Source organism: Urocampus carinirostris, chromosome 3, assembly GCF_059441175.1.
Source record: "Urocampus carinirostris isolate Australia breed hairy pipefish chromosome 3, RoL_Ucar_1.0, whole genome shotgun sequence".
NCBI classification, from domain to species: domain Eukaryota; kingdom Metazoa; phylum Chordata; class Actinopteri; order Syngnathiformes; family Syngnathidae; genus Urocampus; species Urocampus carinirostris.
Genome location: NC_142351.1, coordinates 10,874,655 through 10,902,415, shown reverse-complemented (window position 1 = coordinate 10,902,415; position 27,761 = coordinate 10,874,655). Strand labels below are relative to the sequence as shown.

General features: G+C 42.0%; 1 protein-coding gene and 1 non-coding gene across 6 annotated transcripts in view; one reads left to right on the top strand and one right to left on the bottom strand.

Moving 5' to 3' along the window:
• Positions 1-27,761, top strand: part of atp2b3b (ATPase plasma membrane Ca2+ transporting 3b) — a 124,114-nt gene that overhangs the window by 67,065 nt on the left and 29,288 nt on the right. For all 5 annotated transcript variants that reach the window (XM_088330650.1, XM_088330649.1, XM_088330652.1 and 2 more), the window contains 15 exons: positions 225-389; positions 2,103-2,174; positions 2,257-2,399; positions 4,157-4,289; positions 6,185-6,294; positions 6,410-6,544; positions 10,288-10,394; positions 10,489-10,564; positions 17,543-17,701; positions 17,794-17,973; positions 20,145-20,232; positions 20,307-20,413; positions 21,268-21,459; positions 21,563-21,776; positions 24,301-24,512. In XM_088330650.1, coding sequence (XP_088186776.1) covers positions 225-389; positions 2,103-2,174; positions 2,257-2,399; positions 4,157-4,289; positions 6,185-6,294; positions 6,410-6,544; positions 10,288-10,394; positions 10,489-10,564; positions 17,543-17,701; positions 17,794-17,973; positions 20,145-20,232; positions 20,307-20,413; positions 21,268-21,459; positions 21,563-21,776; positions 24,301-24,512 — 2,093 coding nt within the window. The remainder of the gene's footprint in view (positions 1-224; positions 390-2,102; positions 2,175-2,256; positions 2,400-4,156; positions 4,290-6,184; positions 6,295-6,409; positions 6,545-10,287; positions 10,395-10,488; positions 10,565-17,542; positions 17,702-17,793; positions 17,974-20,144; positions 20,233-20,306; positions 20,414-21,267; positions 21,460-21,562; positions 21,777-24,300; positions 24,513-27,761) is intronic.
• trnal-aag (transfer RNA leucine (anticodon AAG)) lies at positions 11,427-11,508 on the bottom strand. The gene has a single exon. It is a non-coding gene; the product is annotated as a tRNA-Leu (tRNA).

Here is a 27,761-nt window from a genome sequence, read left to right as displayed (position 1 = left end):
GGAAGGGGAGTCACTGCTGGGCCTTACCTATCACTGCTATGGTGTTGGCAGACCAGGAGAGGTCTTTGGAGATATGTTAGAAGTAGTGGACAATTTTTGTTGCTAAGGCATATCGTATCTCTAAGTTACTGTATCTTGAGCAGCTGGAATTTAGAGGTATCACTGAAAAGTGAAGTGGGTTGTTAGAAATTACAACTTCAAAATCTTTTCTGTTTCTTATTCAGCCAAGAAACAGGATGGGGGAGTTGCTATGGAGATGCAACCCCTAAAGAGCGCAGAAGGGGGTGAAATAGAAGACAGAGAGAAGAAGAAGACCAACGTACCGAAGAAGGAGAAGAGCGTCCTGCAGGGCAAGCTTACCAAACTCGCCGTTCAAATTGGAAAAGCAGGTATGATCCCTATCAAGTAAGTACTGTAAGAGCCGAAGATATATATATATATATATATATATATATATATATATATATATATTGTTGACATATTTGTATGTAGTATATTGAAATGTCCTAAATATGTTAGGTTAGAAAAATGTTTATTAGCTGTCACGACCGGTACAAGCAGGGGACCCAAATGCGTAACGTTTCACACAATGCTTTATTAAGGGATTGGGGAAGTCAGGGCGAGGGGGAAAAGACAGCAATCTGGTGCTCGCTGGGCAGGAGGAGCAGGAAGACCTCGTGAACGAAGCGTGGGCGGAGATCGGAACAAGTCGGGTAGCCGGGTCGAGCAGGAAGCCAGGGATCAGGAATTGATACAGGAAACAGAATCAGGATACAGGTAGCCGGGACAGGAGAACGAAGCTTGGATCGGGGATCGGTACAGGAAACAGAATCAGGATAAGGGTAGCCGGGACAAGAGAACGGAGCTTGAATCGGGGATCGATACAGAAACAGAATCAGGATACGGGTAGCCGGGACAGGAGAACGGAGCTTGAATCGGGGATCGATACAGGAAACAGAATCAGGATATGGGTAGCCGGGACAGGAGAACATAGCTTGGATCGGGGATCTATACAGAAACAGAATCAGGATACGGGTGGCCGGGACAGGAGAACGGAGCTTGGATTGGGAATCGATGCATGAAACAGAATCAGGATACGGGTAGCCGGGAGAGGAGAACAGAGCTTGGATTGGGAATCAATGCATGAAACAGAATCGCAATACAGGTAGCTGGGACTGGAGAATGGAGCTTGGATCGGGGATTGATACAAGAAACAGATTCAGGATATGGGTAGCCGGGACAGGAGAACGGAGATTGGATCGGGGATCGATACAGGAAAAAGAATCAGGATACAGGTAGCCGGGACAGGAGAACGGAGAGTGGATCGGGGATCGATACAGGAAAAAGAATCAGGATACAGGTAGCCGGGACAGGAGAACAGAGCTTGGATCGGGGATCGATACAGGAAACAGGTTGGGATCAAAACGGGAGACAGAGTCAAAAGTGCTTGCCTTGCATGCGCTGAGATTCGCAGACGGACTGAACAGGAGAAAACGAGAATGACGTGTTTAAAATAGGATGAGGACTAATTAAGGAGCGGGTGACAGCTGGGGCTGAACGAGTGAGCGCAGGTGAGGGCAATTGGAAAACCATGACATTAACGCACCATATTTTCCCCTGATACGATGCGATGGCGTGTCAGGGATGGAAAAACTGTTCGGTAGCCGGGACTGGGAGAGAGCAAGACGTGGTCGGGGTCATAAATAAGTCGTAAGCCAGGACGGGAGAGTAGACGTAGTCGGGAACAAAAATGGGTCGTAAGCCGGGACGGAAGAGCAGACGTGGTTGGGACAGGTGGGAATCAGGGTCAAAAAAGGCTTGTCTTGTATACACAGAGGTTCGCAGACGGACTGACAACAGGGGATTGACCGGATTGGGTTTGAGTAGGGACAGGGAGCCAATCAGAACCCGCGGAGGTTGGCGCCAAATGATAGGGCGCAGGTGAATCACATCGGTAATCATGACAGGGGCATCTGTTTTTGGGCAACCATTTAGCTTGCCTATGTGTGTTTTTATTTTTTTCAAATCATCCAATATATTTTTGGGCATATTAACCTTTTATAATAAAGTAACAAATTAACTAAAGGACAATTCTTTCTTAGGTTTGGTGATGTCCGCCATCACCGTCATCATCCTGGTGCTCTACTTTGTCATCGACACCTTTGTTGTTCAAGGTTTGTGTGCGAACGTTTTAGCAGATGACAATCTTTACCTTTACGTTAAGGACGACTTTGAAAGTTCTACATTCTGTTGCAGGTCACACGTGGGTGACGGAATGCACTCCGGTCTACATCCAATACTTTGTCAAGTTTTTCATCATTGGAGTTACTGTCTTGGTGGTTGCGGTCCCAGAAGGGTTACCTCTCGCTGTCACAATCTCTCTGGCTTATTCTGTCAAGGTAAACTGCAAGGACACTTATGCACATGTCTCCAGGATGGCAATCATCTTAAACGTTAAAGATAGAGATAGAGATAGAGATAGATAGATAGATAGACAGATACTTTATTCATCCCCGCAGGTAAATTCACATTTCCAGCAGCATCCCTGCGCTGAGAACAATACAATGATAAAGCAAAAAGAATACAATATACAAATACCCAATGTGACGTGCTAATACCCACTGTAGCGTGTTATATACGTTATATAGATGGTGCTACACAGAATACACATTGCAATAAAATACGGTAATATGCAATGTAGGGGGTGTGGTTTAATGTGGGCCTTTACTCCGCCGGGTGGAGTTAAAGAGCCTCATGGCATGAGGAAGAAAAGATCTCTTCAGCCATTGGACTCACTGCCAGTCAATAGAATTATTCTGTCTCTTTTTTATTATGTATGAATGAAAGCAATGAAAACAAGTGGACAGATAATTTTGGAATTATTAACAAGTAGAGCAGAGAAGGCCTTGGAGGCCCTGACGGCTCACTACTGTTTAGAATTGGTAGTGAACTAGAATAAAAACTGACTAAATAAAAATCAACATTTGTTGGATTAGCACCGTTTTATCACTCAGTGGACTAATTTTGTCTTGAAGGTATAATAAAACGCCCATTTTTTCATCTCAAATTCAAATGTTATGAGGTACACACCCACAACTAAATATTACATTTTTGGGCAGTCAAAGGTACAAAGTCACTCAACAATCTCATACATATAAATAAGCTTCTGATTCACCATCTTAGTTACAATGAAGTCAGTACCCAACCATAACTAACGGCAATCATTGTATTATAGCAGGGGTCGGGAACCTATGGCCCGCGAGCCATATATGGCTCTTTCTATGAATATCTATGGCTCAGAGACAAATTTGATTGCATGCAAAATTTCTCCATCTTGTTCGAAACTTGAGTTGTTCATCCTATTCAGGTACACGCAAATCCATTCCAAAGCTAATTCTCCGATGTTACTTCGCAGTATATATAGGGCACGTTTTTCACTACAATTTACAGTCAAGGTGTCACACAAAAAAGGGGGGAAAAAACTCGTTTTGGCTGTACAACGCTAAAGAATCCTTTATATAAAAGTTCACTATATGATCTGTGTTCAGTGTTCAGATACCTTATGATGAATCCACAGAACACACTGTAAATACGCCAAAACACCGGAAGAGAACTTAGTCTTTTGATTGGGTGAGTGGGAGGGATGGGTGGAGCCATGCAAAAAGCGCAAGCACTCTCTCCCATCTCTCGCCCTTCGCCATCTGCGCCAAAAGTGAGCTCATCAGGCTCCCTATTTGCAGAATGTTGTGACGTTTTTACACAATAACTGCTTGCATCTGGTTTTGAAACCAATATGTATGAAAAAAAAAGGGTCAAAAGGAGTTTAACCGATCTTGAGTAATTGCAAGAAAGAGACAAGTTTAAAGTGGTATGTTTGTTGATTTTGGGACAGGGGCTCTGGCATTATTCTCTTTTCATATTTTTTATCAAATCATCAAAAATAAATGTGCTGAAGACTAAGCTTTTGTCTGGGGTGCGGGTTTAGCAATTTTGTAAATTTGTCTCATAATATATGGTGTGGCTCTTTCCCAAAATAAAATTAATATTTTTTGCTTTTATGGCTCTTTGAGTCAAAAAGGTTCCCGACCCCTGTATTATAGGGTGATGAAGCGTCTCACTACATTTGATCCACTCTTGGTCCAATTGTGTTTGTTAGAAAATGATGAAGGACAATAACCTCGTCCGCCACCTGGATGCATGTGAGACGATGGGAAACGCCACAGCCATCTGCTCCGACAAGACAGGCACGCTTACCACCAACCGGATGACAGTTGTGCAGGCTTACGTAGGTGCGTACATAGAAAATTAAGCAAAGTGTTTTTTATTTATCAATGAATTTTGAGCAAGCATACATATGAAACACAGAATAGTCATTGAAGCTCGTGCTTATCTAAGATGTGTAATCTTTTGATCCACAAATCATGTACGTTTATCCTGTCCCATAGGTATTTGAACACCCGGCTATTTTGCTATTTCTCCAACTTAGAAATCATTGAGGGGTCTGAAATTTTCATCTTAGTTGCATGTCCACTGCGAGAGAGATAAACTAAAAAGAAAAATCCAGGAATCACAACGCATGATTTTTTAATGATTTATTTGTGTGATATAGTATTTGAACACCTGAGAAATTTGACGTTAATATTTGGTATAGTAGCCTTTGTTTGCTATTACAGAGGTCAAACGTTTCCTGTAGTCTTTCACCAGCTTTGCACACACTGCAGGAGGGATTTTGGCCCACTCTTCCACACAGATCTTCTTCTCTAGATCAGTCAGGTTTCTGGGGTGTTGCTGAGAAACACGGAGTTTGAGCTCCCTCCAAAGATTTTTGATTGGGTTCGGGTCTGGAGACTGGCTGGGCCATGCTTGAACCTCAATATGCTTCTTACGGAGCCACTCCTTGGTTTTTCTGGCTGTGTGCTTCTGTTGTCATGTTGGAAGACCCAGCCACGACCCATCTTCAATGCTCTTGACTGAGGGAAGGAGGTTGTTCCCCTAATTCTCACAATCCACGGTACCATTCATCCTCTCTTTAATGCAGTGGACTCGTCCTGTCTCATGTGCAGAAGAACACCTCCAAAGCATGATGCTACCACCCCAAGGCTTCACAGTAGGGATGGTGTTCTTTGGATTGTGCTCTTCTTCCTCCAAACACACCTACTGGAATTATGATCAAAAAGTTATATTTTGGTCTCATCTGACCACAAAACTTTTCCGCTGACTCCTCTGTATCATCCAAATGGTCATCTGCAAACTTAAGATGGGCCTTGACATGTGCTGGTTGAAGCAGGGGAACCTTTCGTGCCATATATGATTTCAAACCATGACGTCTTAGTGTATTACCTACAGTAACCTTGGAAACGGTGGTCCCCAGCTCTTTTTAGGTCATTGACCAACTCCTGTCGTGTAGTTCTGGGCTGATTCCTCACCTTTCTTCGAATCTTTGAGACCCCACGAGGTGATATCTTGCATGGGACTCATGATTAGCTTCTTCCATTTTCTAATGATTGCTCCAACAGTGGACCTTTTTTCACCCAGCTGCTTGGCAATTGCTCCGTTGCCCTTTCCAGCCTTGTGGAGGTGCACAATCTTGTCTATGGTGTCTTTGGACAGCTCTTTGGTCCTGCCACGTTACAAGTTAAAGTCTTACTGATTGTATGGGGTGGACAAGTGTCTATATGCAGCTAACAACCTCAAAGAGGTGCATCTGATTCAGGATGATACACGGAATGCAGGTGGACTTCTAATGGGCAGACTAACAGGTCTTTAAGGTTTAGAACTCTAGATGATACACAGGTGTTTAAATACTTATTTGCAGCTGTATCACACAAATAGTTTGTTAAAAAAAAATCATGCATTGTGATTTTTCTTTTTAGTTTATCTCTCTCAAAGTGGACATGCACCTCTCATGTAAATTTCAGACACCTCCATGATTTATAAGAGGGAGGAATAGCAAAATAGCAGGGTGTTCAAATACTTATTTTCTTCACTGTATGTACGCGAGCAATGAGATTTCATGTTTCTGTTATTCCAAGGATTTAGAAATTGACAAATCTATGCAGAAAATGCACTTTATAGCTGTGTGTTTGTAGGAGTGTCTTCTGCTTAAGCATAAATGGCCGCAATATCGAAATGTTTTACAGTTTTTCTTAAAGTAATTAACATGTTTTTATTTATTATCCCTCAGGTGACGTGCACCACCGAGTGATCCCTGACCCTGGACAGGTTAACCCACAGACATTGGACCTTTTAGTCAACGCTATCTCCATCAACAGTGCCTATACCTCCAAAATCTTAGTAAGTCATATAATGCAAACTAACACTTAATATTTTTCATTCCATAGGTTCAAACTTAAAAAATAGAACTCTGCTGCTTGCTATTGCATTTAACTTTCCAATCATTCATTATCAGCCACCGGATGTGGAGGGAGGTCTGGCAAAGCAGGTGGGCAACAAGACGGAGTGCGGCCTTTTGGGATTTGTGTTGGACTTGCAACAAGACTACACTCCCATCAGAGAGCAGGTCCCCGAGGAGAGACTCTACAAAGTGAGGATGACGGTTCCATGTAACACAAAATCTGTCTTTACATGCTTGCATAACCGCAAAGTCCTGGTCATTTTTTTGCTTGGCAATGACTCACAACTTTTAATAGGAAGTGGAATGGTGTCATCTTTACTGACTCAGAATGCACCTCAGTTTTTGTCTTACAAAGATGCAAGGTCTCTACAAAAAGCATAGTATAAATATTTGAAACTACCGTATTTTCCGCACTATAAGGCGCACCTAAAAGCCTTTATTTTTTTCAAAAGCTGACCATGCGCCTTATAATACAGTGCGCCTTATATATGGATCAATATTAAGTCGCAAAGTCTTGCAACTAAGGCAAGCAGCTGCCGACTAGATTTCCCCCCGAAGGGGAAGTAGTCCGCGGTGAATGCTGGGATTTATATACCGGCGTTTCATTTCCTAACCAATGTGTCAATCATCATTTGAATCAGTCACTATTGGCTTAAGTTATTCTGAGGTAAAGGGTGCGAATCCTTTTTATCATTTACAGGCTCGGATAGGCTAAAGGGGCGAAACAAATCCTACAATTGGCCGAAAAAGATGAATGTGAATCACACGTTGGGTTGCACTACGGCATGGAGAAAACATTTTTTACTATTCTGTATTTGTAAATATTTTACTCTCCTGGATTTGCTACACTCACGGTTTTAAGAAGACCATGGTTACGTATCACTATTAAACGTGAAGGCTGCAAGAGAATTTAGGTGAGCTATGCGGCTTTATATTTTCCTGGTATCTTATTTTAGAACGATCTTGATGTTTCTGTGATGAGTCTATTTTTAAACCAATTTCAATTCAAAGTGTTTATTGTCATGTGCACAGTAAAGAACCCCGTTTCACTGCACAATAAAATTCTTACTTTGCTGTCCACACAGTTGCCAGCAAAAAATAAAATGGAAACTAAGAAATGTTTGGCATTTCTTGAATCCCAAGACTTTAACCTTCCGAATGATAATTGGAACGATGCATTTCAGGGATTGGTGACATCGTACAGACACTGTTTCCGTACGTGTCTGAGACACGTATTTGCTTCTTTGCAAGCTTTCGGAGTGTTAAGGGGGTTATAAGTTGGACTGAACTATCTGACTGTTTTGTCGACGTTCCCATTGTAGCGCCTTATAATCCGGTGCGCCTTATGTATGGAAAATATAGGACCAAAAACTATTTTTTGGGGGTGCGCCCTATAACCCGGTGCGCCTTATAGTGCGGCAAATACGGTAGTCTCTTTGGACATCTTGGAAATTACAGAGTCACACTGAAAACGAGTTTTATTGGTTCCACATTGAACTAAAACATGGTCGACACAGGGTGTTACAGAGGTTACCTCTTCTTGGTTTTTGTTATTCTTCTTATTCTTTACTTTTATATTTGTTCCACCTTATAAATGATCAAGATCTCAATCAATCATGATCGATAACTTTGCAGATCTATTTTCAAAACTGTTATCTCAACTAATCTCTACACCACTGTTTTTAAACGAGTCTGAGCTCAGGGTCCAGTAAACCTCCGTAATTAGATGCTGTGATTTAGATCAAGAAAAATGTCCGCTTCTCACATTTTTTGAACGAAAGGATTGAGATAGTGTCGGCACGGCAGTGGTTAGCGCAGTGGTTAGCGCGCCGGCAGCACAGTTCTGAGGTCATAGGTTCAAATCCAGCCTCCTGTGCGGAGTTTGCATGTTCTCGCCGTGCTTGCGTGGGTTTCCTCCGGGCACTCGAGTTTCCTCCCACTTCCTCAAATTATGTTAATTGGCCGGTCCAAATTGTCCCTAGGTGTGCTGGATGGTTAGCGAGCACCCCCACGGTGCGGAGGTTCAGGGTGCAAGTCCAGCAGTCTCCCCGTGTTGAGTTTGCATGTTCTCCCTGTGGCTGCATAGGTTTTGGACGGTCCAAATTGTCCCTAGGTGTGAATGAGCGAGTGAGTTGTCTGTCTCTGTGAGCCCTACGACTGGCTGGCAACCAGTTCAGGGTGTCCCCTGCCCACTGCCCGAAGAAATCTGCGCGGCGCTACTGAGGATAATGGATGGATGGATGGATAGAATGATTGAGATAGTGGAATGCAAACACAAAACACTCTGAGATATATGTCCTACCTTGTATTTGGGATATTTACAAACATTTTTCGCTGTACCTGCGTTTTGCTGTGCTCGACGTGAAAACAAACTTTACAGTTTTTTCTGTGGTGTAAAATGGCGGGTATCAATTTGCAGGAGTGGAATTGACCCTAAGTAATTTGTTTTACTTAGCATTATTTTGCCGAGGCAAAGGCCTACAACCAGTGTTCCCTCTAAGCTGCGCGTGTGCGCAATTGCGCACTGCTCGCACATTCTCAGCGCACAAGAAAATATAGCCAGTGCACAAAAATCAGGGCTCAAAATTACTTATTAAGAAGCGACTTAAGTCGAAGTTACAGTGCATGAAGGTAAAAATACACAGGTTCCCCTGACGTTGTGTCCTAAATGCGGTATTTTTAAGTCGAACAAAGTTAAGTAAAGAACCGGCTTCTTCGGCTAGGCTCACTAAAAGGAACCAGCTCTTTCGGGTCCTTATTTTGTTTGTTTGTTTGTACATGATTCAATTGTTTGTTTGTTTGTACATGATTCAAATTGAATCTTTTCTTCCGGCGCCGTCACGAATGGCAGCCACTCCAGCAGCTCCCGTGTTATTTTCGATTGTTCTCGATTGTTCTCAGCTCAGGGATGCTGCTGGAAATGTGAATTTCCCTTCGGGGATGAACAAAGTATCTATCTATCTAAACGGCTCTTCAGGTTGTTTTTGCTTCTTTAATCCCAACATGACCAAATATTAAGTAAAATGATGCACAAAATGACTTAAAGGAAGGGGGGAATAGAACAAAAAAGAAAAAAAATACCAAAATGAAAAAGTAGTGAAAAGCTGAGAAAAAAAGAAACAAAAGGAAGAGAAAAAAAGAAGGAAAAATTTAGAAAAAAGCCAGAAAAAAAGAAAAGAAAGAAATGTAGGAAAAAAGTAAATAGAGAACAAAACGAAAAAAGTAACAGCCCGGAAAAAATAAACACAATGAGATTTTTTTTAAAGGAATTTAAAAAAAATTTTAGAAAAAAAAACGAAAAAAGAAGAAAAAGTTTGTGTTGCATTCAAATAATTTCCGATTATACCAAGTCAATCTTGCCAACATTGCACTTCCACTCAAAAATGTGATTAAATACAGTTGTGTATCGTGCAACCGACTAAATAAGCCCCCCAAAATGTTAATATTATGCGACAAAATATATCAGGAAATGAAAAGAAATGGATATCTTGTGAAAGAATTGTAAGGACAAACGACGTTTGTAGGCCTTACAACCTTTGCAATCGTACATGAGTCAATTCATTCAAAAGTGGAAAAAAAAATTGCGTTGCCGAGAACTCAGCAAAATGTAACTTGATGTCAAGTTTTGGACATGTTTGATAATTAATTATCTTGCCACACTTAGGATTATGGTGCCTCACTGTTGTTTCAAGCGTTGCTCACCGAACGCTCGTGGAAAATTAGAGGGAACATTGCCCACGACCCACTGAAAACAGCCAGTTGAGAAACTACATAGTCGAGAACCACTCTCTCACATAATGATGATGTCCTCCAACCGTATCTAATCTATATTATTGTCAAAATGCTCTTTTACGTGATACAAACATGAAATCAGCTTTTAAATTGCTTTCCATTGATATAAATGAATAATACAGTTCCTCAAATCTTGGCAGGTGTACACCTTTAACTCCGTGCGTAAATCCATGAGCACGGTCGTCAAGCTGCCGGATGGTTCTTTCCGACTTTATAGCAAAGGAGCATCTGAGATCATGCTGAAAAAGTGAGTGGAAAGGGAAAAAACACAGATCATGACATTTATGATACTGTTTTCTACTTGTCATTGAAATGATACTTTTCCATACTTCTCTCCGAAGGTGTTCTTACATCTTGGATGCGAACGGGGAATCTCGTACTTTCCGTCCACGAGACAGAGATGAGATGGTCAAACAGGTGAATGACATTTAATTGAAGTATTGCATATTGGATGAGGGCTGGACTTACTTATGAGGGTTATTGTTACCAGAGCATTTAGAAACCCTGTTAAGATATTCTAAGATTTTTGTCACCCCAAATGTTTGTCAAGATCAGAACGGAGACAGGACCCACTTGCGTTGCGTTTCTCACAAGTTTTATTGGAAGAAAGAGAAAGGGTTGCGCCCGCGATCCGGTGATTGCTGGACGCGGGAAGCAGGTCACTCTGAACGCGGGAGTGGATCTTCCGTGGTGAGCAATGGCGGGAACAGAAAAACGGGTCAGTAGCCGGGACAGGAGAGCAAAAACGTGGTCGGGGTCGGAAGCGAGTCGTAAGCCAGGAAAGTTGAGTAGATGTGGTCGGGGACAAAAAGAGGTCGAAAGCCGGGACGGGAGAGTAGACGTGGTCAGGATCAAAAATGGGTCGAAGCCAGGGGACAGACAGGAGCAAATAACAGGTGGGAGTCAGGGTCGAAAAAGGCTTGCCTAGTGTTAACTGAGGTTCGCAGACGGACTGACAAAAGGGTACAGATAGGAGTGGGTTTAAATAGGGACAGGGAGCCAATCAGAGTCCGACTCAGTTGGCGCCAAAGGAGCGGGCACAGGTGATTCACATCGGTAATCATGACAATGTTACAAAATATAATAAGTGTTGCAAATGTTTGTATCATATGAACAATCTTTGGCTCATTTCTTCCCATTGCAAGGGTGGTGCGGGGCACAGTCCTCCTGAAGTCCACCACTATCATCCTGGTCTTTGTGGTTAGCGTCGCTCCATTAGACAAAGTCCTGGATCAATTAAAGCAAAAATTGTAACTGTTTGTTGAGGTAAAATATCCAATGGCAGCGGTGGGATTTGAACCCACGCCTCCTTAGAGACTGGAGCCTTAATCCAGCGCCTTAGACCGCTCGGCCACACTACCTACAAAGTGAGTTTTTTCTGTCCTCATAGGCGGAGACATTTGGTGTGAGACAGACATTTGTTTACAGAGCATTTAGGAAAGGGGTTTTGATTGGATGTTTAATTTCCAGTAATTAATTTAATAGTTGTTGTTCCGTTTTTCGGACAACTTACTTGTTCGGACGATTTATTTGTTTAGGTGTACTGTATATTTATTCTGTTTTTATTATCAGAGCCCTGCAAATAAGTTTGCTGAAGATAGAAGAGCTGTTCATTATTTTAACTATTATTATTGCACACAATTGTCTGTTGCTTTGGCTCTATGTGCATTATTTTGACTATAATGCGCTGAAAAGTTTATAGTTTAAAAGACACTTAAAATGAATTTTGAAGTCGCAAAGCGAACATGGGAGCGAGTCTAAACTTCAGATAAGAAATCCCAACCTGTTCTAAAAGCTTTCTTTTGAACCCCTTTTGTTAAATCTCCTAGATTACAAAAGCAAATCCGCCATATAGCGCGTCGGCAGCGCAGTTCTGAGGTCATAGGTTCAAATCCAACCTTCCTGTGCGGAGTTTGCATGTTCTCGCCGTGCTTGCGTGGGTTTCCTCCGGGCACTCTGGGTGTCCCCAGGGTGTCCCCTGCCCACTGCCCGAAGATAGCTTTATGTATGCAATAATAATAGTTAATTATTTTGAGTGTCTACTAAACTATAGACTCATCAAAAAACAGTAACATTTCCTGATAGTTACAATGATGTAAAAAGTTCCCGATAGTCAAAACAACTAGTCAAAATGATGTACTGGTCTTCTTTGCAGGTATTCAATATGAAATACTGGAATAAATTATAAGGTGTTTACATCATTGTCACTATTGGCCAATCATGTTGCTGTTTTTGCTGTGCTGCTCCTTTTGCACAGTACTCATAACTAAGACTTTTGCATTATTGTACAGTATCCTTTTTCAGAGACTCCGACGTTATATTAGCTCCTTATCTAAACTTCATTAGTATTTATATGTTTTCAGAAACTATGGGTTAGATTTAGCGACATTTCGTTCTGTATACATTTGTACAAGAATGACAAATAAAGTATATGTCGAGACCAGAACAGAGACAGGACCCAATTGCGTGACGTTTACCACAAGTTTTATTGAAAGAAAGAGGAAGGGCTTTTACATTAACACTGAATAAATATAACTGTTTGATATATTTTTAAATGTATATTTCCATGGTGACTGCCTTAATTGCACAACACTGCCTCAATGCAAACGTGAGTATTCTTATAATTGCAATTTAGCCATGTCAGGACCAGAACGGAAACAGGACCCAATTGCATAATGTTTACCACAAGTTTTATTGAAGGACAGAGGAAGGGCTGCGCCCACGATCCGGTGTTCGCTGGACGCGGGAAGCAAGTCGCTCTCGGATATAGACTGTGATCTGAACACGGAAGTGGATCTTCCATAGCGAGCGATGGTGGTCTCAGGGGAGGAAAAACTGGTCAGTAGCCGGGACTGGAAGAGCAAAGCGTGGTCAGGTCGGAAACGAGTCGTAAGCCAGAACGGGAGAGTAGACGTAGTCGGGGACAAAAAGAGGTCGTAAGCTGGGACGGGAGAGCAGACGTGGTCAGGTGCAAACCAGGTCGTAGCCGGAGACAGACGGGAGCAAAAACGGGACGGGTGGGAATCAGGGTCGAAAAAGGCTTGCCTAGTGTACACTGAAGTTCGCAGACAGACTGACAACAGGGGACTGACAGGACTGGGTTCAAATAGTGACAGGGAGCCAATCAGAACCCGCGGCAGTTGGCACCAAATGAGCGGGCACAGGTGCTTTACATCAGTAATCATGACAGTATATCTATCTATCTTAAGGCAGATCTGCTATTTATAACCGAAGAGATTTAATAAAAAGAAATGAACAGGTAAGAATTTTTATTTGAGGGTTTGGTCCGGTCCTTTACGGTTCCTCTTGAAAGTTTAAAATCCATTGGTGTATTCTATACTTATTTTGAGTGTCTACTAAACTATAGACTTATCAATTTCACACTTGATGGTAAGGCAGACACCAGCAATTAAATTGCTTCCGTAACAGTTCTAATTGGAAGTTAGAACGACATCATCTTAATCACAACAAGACCACATATCCCTTTTAAAATTCTATCACGAATCACTATATTATGTACAATCCAAAGGTGAACAGAGTAACATCGTCAAAGTCAAGGTCAGCTTTATTGTCAATACTGCAGGAAAAACAGAGAATTGAAATTACGTTACAGACGCTGTCCTACTTATGAACAAGTTAGGTTCCGGACGATCGTTCGTAAGATGCTTCAGTGCTATATTTTGTATGTTTAAAGTTTATATAACTATGTTTGCGGCTTGTATAAGTAACCTGTATTGTTTTGTACAAACAAAAATGCTCTATAAAGATAAATAAAGTTAAGTGTAACTTACTTTTGGAAGATAAGCTTCAAAAGGTCCTCCTCCGTGTTAGAGTGTGGCCGAAATAAAGCGACCCAACCATTTTCTCAACCGCATCAAGCTTTCTTATTCCACTTTCATTTCAAATGAAACAGATCGCCTCTTCTTTGCACTTTAAACAACCATATTGAACGGATGCACGAGAGGTTAACCAATGAAAATGCCAAAGATTTTAGCGGGATGGAGATACAGTATAGACACAGAGAGTATAGAATGTTTACACACAAACTAGGAAGAGGAAGCAGATTTCTTTTTTGGGGTGGATGCTAGGTGACTTCTCACAGCGCCACACGCAGGTAGTGGCAGAAAGAAGCACTACAGTAATATCCTGTACTTGGAAAAAAAGTGCACACAGTACAAAATCTAATTTTCAGTCATGTCGGATATTTTTCGACATCCCGAAAAAAATGTTCGTATGTACCGTTTTTCGTAAGTTGAATGGTCGTAAGTAGGGGAGCGTCTGTACTCTCAACCATCAGTGTCCAGAACACAGGTGTCAAACAGGTGGCCCGCGGGCCAGATCAGGGATTGAATCCAGCCCGCGAGACAACACAACACTCGAGAAGCTCAAGAGAAAAACAAGCTGCAGGTTAAAATATGTCAACTTGATGTTGCCAAGGCCAGGTGCCTCTCACAAAGACATTGTACTTGTATTTATTTCTCTCTCTCTCTCTCTATCTATCTCTCTTTTTACACCCCTTTTCTCCCACTCTGTCTCTTTCACTCTCTGTGTGTCTCTTTTTCTCTTCCTTTGTTGCTCTTTGTCTCTTTCTCTCTGTCTTTTAACCTCTTTTGCTCTAACTTCCTTTTTTCCTTTTCTCTTTCGCTCTTCATACCCTTCACGCTTTCCTTTCTCTTTTCTCTCCTTCTGTCTTTCTATTTCTCTTTGGATTTCTTTCTTCCTCTCCCTTTCTTTCCCCCCTCTCTCACGACTTCTTTTGTTTCTCACGCTCTCTCCCTCTCTCTCTTTTTCTTTCTTTGTCCCTTCCTCTTTCTCTTATTTCTTTCTCTCTTTTTCTTCCTCTTTAATCTACTAGTCCGGCCCCCAACAGAATGTTTGTTCTATCGTGTGGCCCCCGAGTTAAAATGAGTTTGACACCCCTGGTGTACTGCGATTGGCTGGCAACCAGTTCAGGGTGTCCCCTGCCCACTGCCCGATGATTGCTGGGATGGGCTCCAGCACCCCCGCGACCCTACTGAGGATAAGCGGTGTAGCTAATGAGATGAGATGAGATGAGACCCCTGGTCTAGAAGATACAAATGAAATATAAAGCAAAATTCAGGTCCAATCTCAATACGACATGTATACTAGCAGCTTAATTGCCACATCGGTCAAAAGATACAATTCTGCAAGTCTTCTGCTGACTGACAGGCAGGCTGACCTGCCTCACGGCGACCTCAGCTTACGCCACAAAAAAAACTCTTGTCCTTACACAACTGGATTCCATCTCACTTATTTTGCTTGCACTGTGGCAGCTTTCTGCCATGCCAGCTCTTTGTCATATTGTCTTGCTTTGCTGTCTGCACTTGAGCGAGGGGGGCTGGGGTCTTTCCCTCTTAGCGGTGTCAGAAACAATACCAGCAAAAATGCTCAAAATCTCACCAGGCATTAGGCTCAAGTCATTTTGGGACTTTAGGCCATTCTTCTTGTGTACTTTTTATGTCCAAGATAATAATGAGAAATCCAGACTTAAATATTTAACCCAGTGGTCCCCAAACTACGGCCTGCCTTCATATTTGGTCCAACCCCTGAACAATACCTGAGAGCATTTTGACGCGCATTTGGTTCTTAACATAACAAAAGAACGCTGCATTTTGGTCTGCATCTATTTAGCGCTTTTCAAGTCAATCAAGACCTCCCAAAGCGCTTTACAATGTGCTTCACACTTTTCCCTTTTACACAATATCTAACCGATAGCAGCGTCAGCCATGCAAGGCAACTACCTGCTTATCGGGGGCATTGGGAGTTCAGTGTTTTGCCCAAGGACACTTTGACATATAACAGGGAGGAGCGAGGAATCAAACCTGCGACCTCTTGATCCCAAGGCTCTACCTCCTGAGCTAATGGCGTTGCTAAATCTTACGCCATTAGATTTTTTGATTGCAACGGGATTTGAATCTAGGTCGCGACGGTGAGAGCGTCGAACTCTTACTACTGGACTACCAATGATAAACAGATGAAAAGGCATTGTGTTGTATCTCATCATCACACTTTTTTATTCACAGTACCAGAGACGAATTTGGCTGTGCAGATCACATGTTACGATGACAATATATTTGTCACTTACTATGTTTATTTAGAATGGAATACAATTGTATTGTCATTATAACAAAATTAACATTCCTTTATAGTACAGTGACTAAAAAATAATGTGATAATGAGAAAATCTACTGCCTTTTTGCAAGTTATCTGGTGGTCCAGTGCTCTGACAACTAAGCTGAACTGGACCTCTTAAGACTGAGCAAGGCACAACAGAAAGTTGATCTTCAATGTTTTTTTTTATTGATTACTATTTATTTCCTGGTTGGTTGGTCGGTTGGTTCCCTTAACCACTAGGGTCGTAGGGGCACCGTTTCCTGTGGTGTGTCTTGGGCAAGTACAGTCTGGTAGCACCCATCCCAACATATGTTTCCACCCGGTCTCGGACCGGGGACCTCTCCTACATAGTGTTATTATTTATTTTCTGACTTTTGTTCTGTGAAGAATCTTGAAGGGTTATTTGATTGTAACTTTCTGGAGAAAAAAAGTTTTACTTTTATTCACTCCGCAATCCTCCCACTTTTTTCTTTACGAACTATTATCGGAGAAGGGAAAAGTTATGTGGCCCTCACAAGAAAAAGTATAGGGACCCAGTGTTCATTTTACCTGTGAAAAGTGATGGGTCCCGGAGACTCGCATGCTCAAAAATCTATGGGTCCCAACAGAGATCTATGGGTCCCCAAAATTTAGTGTTATCGAGGTTGAAATCGTAAATCGGCGACACATATATAATATAAATCTATATTTTCATTCAGTTTTAATCATCAAATTATTAATTCATTTTCTGCATCAAATTATTGTTGGTAATATACCGATTAAAGGGATAACCACAAACCTGTCTTTTTAAATTTTCTTTATACAACATTATTCGTAATATCAATCATCAAAGCAAATGAGCCGTTTGAGAGCCGGCTCTTTTGAATGAGTTAAGCCAAAAAAGCCGGTTCTCTAAAAAAAGACGGACTTCCTTTCACTACACAACGAGATCTCGTTGGCCGAGATCGGCGTGCAGACGAAAACTCGAACTGCGAGACCAAAACAACAATGGCGGATCTGCCTGAAGAAAAGTTTGGAGTGCAGTAAATCTTTGTTAAAAAAAAGTAATCGGGTAATAATGACAATTTTGTGGCAAAAAGGTTGCGTCCCGGGGATGCACGTTAATTTGAGACTATGCGTCCCCGGCAAAAATAATGCTTCTAGGACGCGGGCAAACGAGAACACTGGGGACCCTTGGTGCAACCCATTAAATGACAGCCATCAGAGCCATTCCAAATGCTCTGGCAGTGATTTGTTTTTCCTGATGATTTGACATAATAGGTCATCGAGCCAATGGCATGCGAGGGCCTGAGGACCATCTGCATTGCTTACCGTGACCTCCCCTCCAATCCGGAACCCGACTGGGAAAATGAGTCCGAAATAGTCACAGAGTTGACCTGTGTGACAGTGGTAGGGATCGAGGATCCCGTTCGACCTGAGGTAGGAAGGAGCATGTCATCATGGAGTATGATGATTAAATATATTTCAAAAACAATTCTGTGGCTTTTTCCGTATGAACCAACTTCTGTAAGGTACCCGAGGCCATCCGGAAGTGTCAGCGTGCGGGCATCACTGTGCGGATGGTGACTGGTGATAACATTAACACAGCCAGGGCGATTGCTGCCAAATGTGGGATCATCCACCCTGGGGATGATTTCATCTGTCTGGAGGGCAAAGACTTCAACCGACGGATCAGAAACGAGAAGGGAGAGGTGAATTGGGGTCTTGCTGGTGCACTCATTCATGAGGACTTTTCCTCCATACTCCAAATATAAAATGGCTTCAGGTTTCGTGTTTCATATATGTATACGGAAAGGAAACAATTTCATCTCAGCACCTATACAAAAACACAATTTTGTGACACTGATGTTGGTCTTATTCTGTTTAACAAAGATGAACAATATGGCTGGCAGTTCCATCAGCATACACTGCACAAAAAAGTACAGTAATCCCTCAGTTATCGCGGTTAATGGGGACTGAGAGCACCCGCAAAAACTGAAAATCTGCGAAGTAGCGGCGCCCCTTCAAAAATGCTTAAAAAAACGTATACAGGTATACAGTATACCCCCCCGCCATTAAACCGAAGTGATCGCTGGCATAATGGCAAGGAGTTATTGGGTGACTCATCCAGAACTCTTCACACTGGAACTGAATGTACCAAAACATGAACCACAAGTGTAGCCATGTCTTACATAATCGATTTACATGGAATAGGACTGCGGCGAACCATTCAGTATGATTGTATTGACCGCTCTCAACCACATGCAGCCATCGCAGTTTTTTTCGCTTGTTAACACTAAAGGTTACATATTGAAAATAAAAACAGTGAAAATGTGATATTTGATGAGTGTTTGTGAAGCGTTTTGGGAAATAACAGTTAAAGAAATGGTCTGTGTTCATTTAAATGAAAGTGAAAGAGCTACCTTCTGACAATAACAACATACCTTAGCTAGCGGCATCGAACGGCTTTTACAACAAATACACGAAACCACACACAATTAGCCGTGCTTAGGTAGTACAAACAACCGCTCGCTTTTGGTATAAAAAAGTCAAACTTGAGATGAAATGTGACAGAAGAGAAAATACTTACACCGAAATACCTCGCCGATTTCCTTCTCGATAAACTGAGCCCTACATAAGTGAGGTGGGAGGAGTTGAAAGAGGGGGGGGTGAGCGAAGCGGTAACTCACCATGACTAAGCATTGTGTCAGGGCCTTCCCCTCCCCTTCACAATAAGAGTGTCCACACCGTGTACTCAGTTGACATAAGCTCGAGCTTGCTCAAGTCAATAAATGCTTTTATTGAGAAGGTAAAGTATATTTTTTAGACCTGCGAAGCTCTGAGCCCGCAAAAGTGGAACTGCAAACTAGCGAGGTTCCACTGTGAAACAAATATCACTCTTCTTTTCAACACAAGGACAATTCCAGTACGAGATCTGATCGGGGTTCCAGATTGGCTCAGGGTCCCCCAGGGACTGTCTGGGATATGCCTGTGAAGTCGCAACCAGCTAGTTTTACTCGTTCGTTAGTTTTTCTGTGATGTTTAAGGTTGCTGGCCGATTAACCACACACAATGAAGTCTTGCAATGTGAATCTGAATGTTTGATTTTCCAAAATGCATAATAAGATGTGGACGTATTGAAGATCTTTGTAGTAAGATCACACATTCAAACTTAGGTTTAGAATATTGTACCATGCAATTCATGTCACAATACATACCTAAGATGCAGTACCTAGAGGGGTCAAAATCATCAGTGTTCGACAGAGCTACCTAGCAGGAACTGGCATTGGTTTGGCATAGTTAGCGAAACAGTAATTGTGATTAAGGATAATTTACCCTGCGAGCAATCCACCAAGTGCTGCTAATGTTGCTTATGCTACCAGATGATGGAAGTTGTTCTGGGTTCCTGTTCTTTGCCTTCCTTTTTTACCCCAGCTATCTGCTTTCTAAGCATGCTATCAAATCATATTCCTTACAGTTGCTTCGTTGTTGTTTTTTTTTTGCCTTTTTGTTTGTAGTGGTAGCTTAGATGAGGACTAGCACAGCATTCTAATAATTACCATTAGTATGGATTATGAATCAAGCATCAAATTTGTAGCTATCTCAGGGGGCAGCAATTTTGCGCTTTGTCACAATTGTTCTGCCGTCAGACTAATCACAGCTCTGCTTCGGTTAACAGTTGATTGGCTCTTATTTGAGCTATGGGCAAGTTTTTTTGTCTTTGTAGCAATATGTCTGCCCCTCTGAGATCAATAAATACAGGAGGATATTTGCTTTTTAACTCTAGAATTTGATACAAAATTGAGTCTAGTTAGCGGCCATACAATATTTTAATGTGACCAATGTTAGCCACTGACTGAGTCCATTTTCCACTTGTCTGCAGATCGAACAGGAGCGAATTGATAAAATATGGCCTAAACTACGTGTGCTGGCTCGCTCCTCACCAACAGACAAACATACTCTAGTTAAAGGTGAGCTTTAACTTGACCAAGCAAAGTTTTAATAACAGGTGCACATGCACTGATTGTCTATTTTCTCCCGGTAGGAATCATTGACAGCAGCGTTATTGAACAAAGGCAAGTGGTTGCAGTGACAGGTGATGGAACCAACGACGGACCAGCTTTGAAGAAAGCCGACGTTGGATTTGCTATGGTAACCATTACAATCCGTCTATAAATTTGATCTAAAACTACATTACACTATGGACAGCCACACGCATCGTATATTTTACGGTCACCAATGTGCGGCCTCTGGGTGCCAGGTAGCCCCCAAGAACACCTTGGTAGCCCCTGGTTATGAAAATAGCCGGCATAAGAAACCATTACATGATGAGTTTAAGAGATGAGATCAGCCCTAAATAGTCTAGCCCGACCAATTAACCTGATTTCAAGGACAGACTGCGACGCAAACACGAATGTTCATGTTTTGTTTGTGAGAACTCGAATCTTCTAAAACGTCAATCTTTAGGTTCAGGCCAGACTGGGCATCTCTTTAAAAAATTATCCACCTGTCAGGTTCTTTGTTTCTTTTTCCTCTTTTAATGAATGGTGTTATTTACCACCAGGGGGCACTAAATAATAGACAATTTCCCTTTAATACCTAGTAGTAACGTAATACTAACATAAGAACAACAAGGTAATAGGATGATGCTTACCAAAATGCGTAGCCTTTTGCACTGATAAGTAAATAATATTAATAACGTCTTGCAGTTTCAAAAAAGTTAAGTATATTAGGCTTCTAAAAGCAAAATGATGTTAGACAGGCGTTGTGTAATGAAAAGTTTTTATTTTCAGCTGCCCCAAAATAAAAAAGGATGTTGCGAAATATTTCTTGAAGTAGCGTGCGTTTGTCCTCGACCACAGCTTTCATGCCAACCGCTACGATTTGGAAGAGAACAACACTGCATTGTGGCAGTAACGCTCCAGAATGATTAGAACGCTTGAACGCTTCCATGAATCATGCCGTGACTCTTTGCATGTCCTCGTCACTGTGGCAAACTATGTCAGGGCATTGCCGGTACCGACGTGGCCAAAGAGGCGTCCGATATCATCTTGACCGACGACAACTTCAGCAGCATCGTGAAGGCCGTGATGTGGGGACGCAACGTCTACGATAGCATTTCCAAGTTCCTGCAGTTCCAGCTCACGGTGAACGTGGTGGCCGTCATCGTCGCCTTCACAGGGGCCTGTATCACTCAGGTAGTCTGAGTGTTATGCTACGATATGAACTGTAAACAAATTAACTAGGACAAAAACAATTCACAAGGAGGGCTCACTTGTTTTGTGCTCTGTCTGCTTGCAGGACTCTCCCCTGAAGGCCGTGCAAATGCTGTGGGTCAACCTCATCATGGACACGTTCGCCTCGTTGGCCCTCGCCACCGAGCCCCCCACGGAGGCCCTGTTGCTACGTAAACCCTATGGGCGCAACAATCCGCTCATCTCCCTCACTATGATGAAAAATATCCTGGGACATGGAGTTTACCAGCTGGTTATCATCTTCACCTTGCTCTTCATAGGTACGCTAACACATGGGGGAATTAACAAAGGAGAGCACATCTTCAAATGATCAGATATAGCGTTTAACGCATATATTTGACCATCTGTCATGAAGAGAACATCAAGCATCCTGAAGGGATTTAAAGCTTTGAATAAATAATATTGCGCTTGCCCTGTGATTGGCTGGCAACCCCTCCAGAGTGTCCCCTGCCCACTGCCGGTAGTCTGCTGGGATAACTTCCAGCACCCCCTGCCACTCTTATGAGGATAAGCGGCTGGAAACTGAATGAATGATAGTTGGGTTTTACATCAGGATCACTGAACAGCACTCACTTTGTTGGGCACATTTACTTTTTTGTTTTGTTTTGGATCCCTTAACCACTAGGGTTGTAGGGAACAGCAACATTCTTGACGGATAGTGACAATGATGTAAACAGTGCATAAAGTCAAAATTACAAACAGTGATGTATAATGGTCAACATAACTAACAGTCCAAATAACAAAATGGCATCCTATGCAATCTGCCTTGCAGGTCGTCCAATGTTAAAAGCCGAAAAAAACTCACAACTAATATATTCTATTTTTCCAACTTGCCTCCGATTATGTCATGATTACTGATGTGATTCATCTGTGCCCGCTCATTTGGCGCCAACCGCCGCGGGTTCTGATTGGCTCCGTGTCACTATTTGAACGCAGTCCTGTCAATCCCCTGTTGTCAGTCCGTCTGCGAACCTCTGTGTATACAAGGCTAGCCTTTTGCGACCCTGACTCCCACCTGTCCCGTTTTATGCTCCCGTTTGTCTCCAGTTACGACCTGTTTTGATCCCAACCACGTCTGCTCTCCCGTCCCGGCTTACGACCCATTCTTGATCCCAACTACGTCTACTCTCCCGGCCTTAGCTCACGACTCATTTCCGATCCCGACAACGTTTTTGCTCTCCTGTCCCGGCTATCGACTTGTTTTTCCGTGCCTGACACGACCATCGCCCGCTACGGAAGATCCACTTCAGTATTCCGATCACAATCCGATTGCCTCCCGCGTCCAGCTAGCACAGGATCGCGTGCGCTGCCCTTCCTGTCTCTATCTCAATACACTTGTGAGAAACATTACGTGATTGGGTCTTGTTTTCGTTCTGGTCCTGACAGATTTAATAATAATAATAATAATTTCCTTTGTATTGTCATTCTTTGTAACAATGTACACAGAACGAAATGTCGATACACCTGACCCGTTGTAGCGAGCCGATGCAGCCGCAGCCAACAGAGGGCGCCGCCATTTTACAATTTAGATACTAATTCACAGGAAAAGTGGTGATTTTTTTAGGTTGGGGCTTTTCATATTACAGCACATTCAAAATCAAATTTTACAAAATGCCTAGAAATAAAAAAAGGGATGACAGGTTGAAAACTAACTTTGTTTAACTATGCTTCTTCTGTCAATAATTGCAACTCATTATCATATCTTCCATCATTACAGAGAAGCGTCCATTCTCATGAGGCTCCAGAAGTGAAGTGAAGCTATTTAGAATACAGACAGCAAAGCAAACGAACAAACATAAGTGGCGGAGATCCATCAATTATACATTGTTACTTCCATGCCCTAGCAAGCAAACAACATGGCTAAGAACTCAGTCTGTCCTTTGCATACCATTTTTGGACATATTTTAAGAATTGTGCTGATATGTGACAGCATTGTTTTTGTCCTATTTAGGTATAAAAGGATAAAGAAATTCTTATACGCTATAAATACAACTACAGTGGAACCTCGGTTCTCGACCATAATCCGTTCCAGAACCCTGTTCGAAAACCGATTTGTTCAATCACCGAAATCGTTATTCCCATTAAAAGTAATGTAAAATCGTTTTAATCCGTTTCAACACCCTGAATGTTTACCATGAACGTAAACATGAAGCTAACCCAAAAAGATTACGCTAACATGAACGTGTAAAAATTTAAAAAAAGGATTATGAATAGGATTTCTTACCTTTGTGGTGGATGGTGGGGAGAGAAAAATCATCAAAAGTTTTTCAACCTCTTCCAAAACTTGCGGCAGTTGCTTGCTTATAGCGCTAACTTCCTTAGCCGCATCACTCGATTTCACAGCCTCCTTATTCTTTACTATCGTACTGATAGTAGATTTAGCCATGCTGTATTCACTAGCAAGATCGGAAATTCGTACACCTCTTTCATATTTAGCTATTATGTCTTTCTTAAAGGCAATAGTTGGACGAACAACTTGTCTTTTTTCACCTGTCCTGCTTGCACCGACCTTCTTCGGAGGCATAATTAGGGGCTAAAACACCCGTACGCCGCTCAGCATCGCACCCTAGCGTACCGGCGTTCGAACTCCGATTTTTTTGACCGAACAGCGAAGCAAGAATTTCTCGAAATTTCTGGTCCAACACCGATTTGTCCGAACTGAGAGGCGTTCGAAAACCGAGGTTCCACTGTACTCCAAATAAAAATGCCCAATATTACTTTCACCCTATTCCACAATCCACTCCATTTCGTCATTTAAGTTTCTCTTCCCTCACCTGCTTCCAGGCGAGCGTATTTTCAACATCGACAATGGCCGCAACGCTCCGCTCCACTCACCTCCTTCCGAGCACTACACCATCATCTTCAACACCTTCGTCCTCATGCAGCTCTTCAATGAGATCAATGCCCGGAAGATCCACGGCGAGAGGAACGTCTTTGATGGCATCTTCTCCAACCCCATCTTTTGCTCTATCGTTCTTGGGACTTTTGCAGTACAGGTGAGATTAATCAATCGATCGATCAATCAATCAATCAATCAATCAATCAATCAATCAACCAATCAATCAATCAATCAATCAATCAATCAATCAATCAAAACACTATGTTTGTCCCCAAGGGGCAATTAAAAGGCACTCAAAGTAGCATACAACACCCACCCACAGACATACAATAATCCAATGTTCAACTGTGAAGTGCTGAAGTCAATAAATACAATTAAATAAGACTGAATAAAATGCTTAAAAGTGAATAGAATGTATAAAAAGTATAACTCGTACCAATATAAATGAGTCCACTGTCGTGAATGATGCAGAGGCAAAACGCTAATGAACACTCGGGGGTAGGGGGGCTCCGGTGGATGAAGCCACTCTTCCTCCTTAGAGTCCTGCTGCCGGGGCAGCGAAGTCTGCGTCCTGACAGTAGCCAAACAAACTCCGGGAACAGGATATGTGTAGGGTCCTGAAGGATTCTGCGAGCTGATTTTTTTTTTTATTGCTCACACAGGGTTGGGAGAGCTCTTAGAGGCCGGCCTATTATTTTGTAGCAGACTTTTGCAGTCTTAAAAACTCCTTTCTGGGATCTTTGGGGGTGGAAAAGGCAAATTTTCTAATTTATAGTGTATTTTTTTGCATTTGGGGTTTGTTAGAAGTTGAAAGATGCAGTCAGGAAGTGTACCAAGGACATTCAAGTATTCAAATCTCAAATCTCATAAATGTCTGCCTGACTGACTGACAGGAATCCACTTGGGGTGGTGCACAAACAGTAATTTGAACATCGAACAGTGATCTTTTATATGGACAGGGTCTGGTACACAAGTAGTCTCGTAGCAAGGCAACAATGGTGGTCCAAGATGCAGGCGAGGGGTTAGTGTTCCAATATGTCCAAGCAGAGAGAGTGAAAGTACAAGAGTTTGTCATGCAATACTCGAGATTGAGAAGGGCAAGCAAAAGTTCAGAACACTCGATTGACAAGACACTGAGACAAGAGTACTTGAGTTGTGACAAGGAACTAGCACAGAGCCATGGGGACAAAGTGTTTAAATATTGACAAGGGAGTGTATTGATTGGAGGGAAATCAAAACAGGTTTCTGCAGCAGTAAAGACAAAAATTGAACCCAAAAGTGAGTGACTAAATAAGGTAAGGTGGGGAGAGAAGAGAAAGCCAGAAGAGAGGAGAGGGTAATAGAGAAGTAACCTGAGTGCAGGGTTGTAACACTAACACAGAAAATCAATACCCTTTGTTGTTAATCTTTTCTGTAGTGAATTGGGTCTTGAAAGATGTTAATTTCTTACAACCAGAGATATCAAAAGTATTAGTACTAGTTCAGGTTTGAGTAATATTAGTTGCCCTAAAAGTTTTACCACCTCACGGGATCTTGCTTCTCTTTGATGGTCCGTCTTGAAAATGACTATTCAAATATATCTGCGACCAAATCTTTGTTGTCACCAATTTCAGCCATAGTGTTTAGAAATTTGTAACATGACATATTTTTGATATTTTTAACCTATAAAGGTATGATGTAGCTTTTTTTCAACATCTTAATGTTGAATAGTGCAGACTTCGTTTAACTCAAATGAGTATCCAATCACAAGCCGGTACATGTCATGTTCAAAATGATGCATGGCATTTTTGTTGCCATCTCGCGATCAGATTGGCTTTTACCTACTTTTGCCATTCACTTACAGTGCTGAGACGCCAGCTCTGTTGATTCTGAAGGCCTTGGTCGGACCTCATTTAGGCTGATGACGCAGGGTAGCTGAATTATTGTCAAGAATTACTCCTAAGTTTAAACTCAAGTAATAAGGAGAGAAGGCATCAATGGAGTTTTGCTTGAAAGGAGAACAAGGGGGAAGAGCCCTAAGATGAGGGGTTCAAACCCCCATTCTGAAACCCCTGCCCCGAATACCTTTTTAGTACATCTTCAAGGCTCAAAAAAGCAGATCAGACCCAAAGGGTGTAGATATCAAAGCACGGCAACATGATTGGACTAAAGTGAAAAAGCGCATGTTAAATAATAAAATAATAGACAGCCTTGGAAACAACCTTCATTTTAGCAAGTAATACACCTTCTTTAAAAAACAGAACCTACTAGTGATATCGAAGCAAAGAAACATACAATAAATGAATTACTCGACAAAAGCTCTAACCTAAGACCACTGGAAGCGCTGTGAACAAATTAGTAAAATGTATCTTGAAAAGTTCAAAATATGGAGAATAATCATAAACGTGTATACATTTGCGGCATGGCGGCTAGGTGGTTAGCGCGCAGCCCCACAGTGCGAAGGTTCAGCGTTTAAGTCCAGCTACCGCAGCCTCCCCATGTGGAGTTTGCATTTACTCCCCGTGCCTGCAAGGGTTTCCTCTGGGCACTCCGGTTTCCTACCACATTCCCCAAAACATGCATGTCAGGTTAATTGGCCGGTCCAAATTGTCCCTAAGTGTGATTGAGCGAGTGAGTGGTCTGTCTGTGTGTGCCTTGTGACTGGCTGGCAACCGGTTCAGGGTGTCCCTTGCCCACTGGCAGAAGAGGGCTGGCATGGGCTCCAGCACCCCCGTGACCCTACTGAGGATAAACAGTGCGGATAATGGATGGAAGTACACACTTTTGAAAAGTACATTTAAAATTAAATTGGCTTTTGTTACAATTAACCGGGGTTGGGTAGGGTTACTTTAACTGGATTACTTTCAATTACTTTTGGATTACTCCAATACCAAATATGCTAATAAAAGACAAAAGAAACTAAATATGAATAAAATGATGACTCACAACACGTGGTAAGCTTTCTCTCCTGGCTTTGATCTATTTGATCTCTGGCAAAACTAACATAAAATGCGACAGAAACAAAATGAAAATAAATCCAAACAGCTTGCCAACATCATTTTTGCCGTAACTCCTCAAGCCTGCACAAAATTTAGTAATTTTATTCATATTTAGTTTCTTTTGTCTTTTATTAGCATATTTGGTATTGGAATAATCCAAAAGTAATTGAAAGTAATCCAGTTAAAGTAACCCTACCCAAACCTGCAATTATCATTATCATGTATGATAAAGAGAAGGCCTTGCTGGCCCTGTTGGCCCACCAATGATATATATATATATATATATATATATATATACATACTGTATATATAATATTATGTTTTTACCATTTTCATTTGGCGGGTTGGCTCAAGCTGCAGTTTGCCTACCCCAGTGTCAAACTCATTTTTTGACAAATTATCACATTTACTTTAAGTTGCCATATATG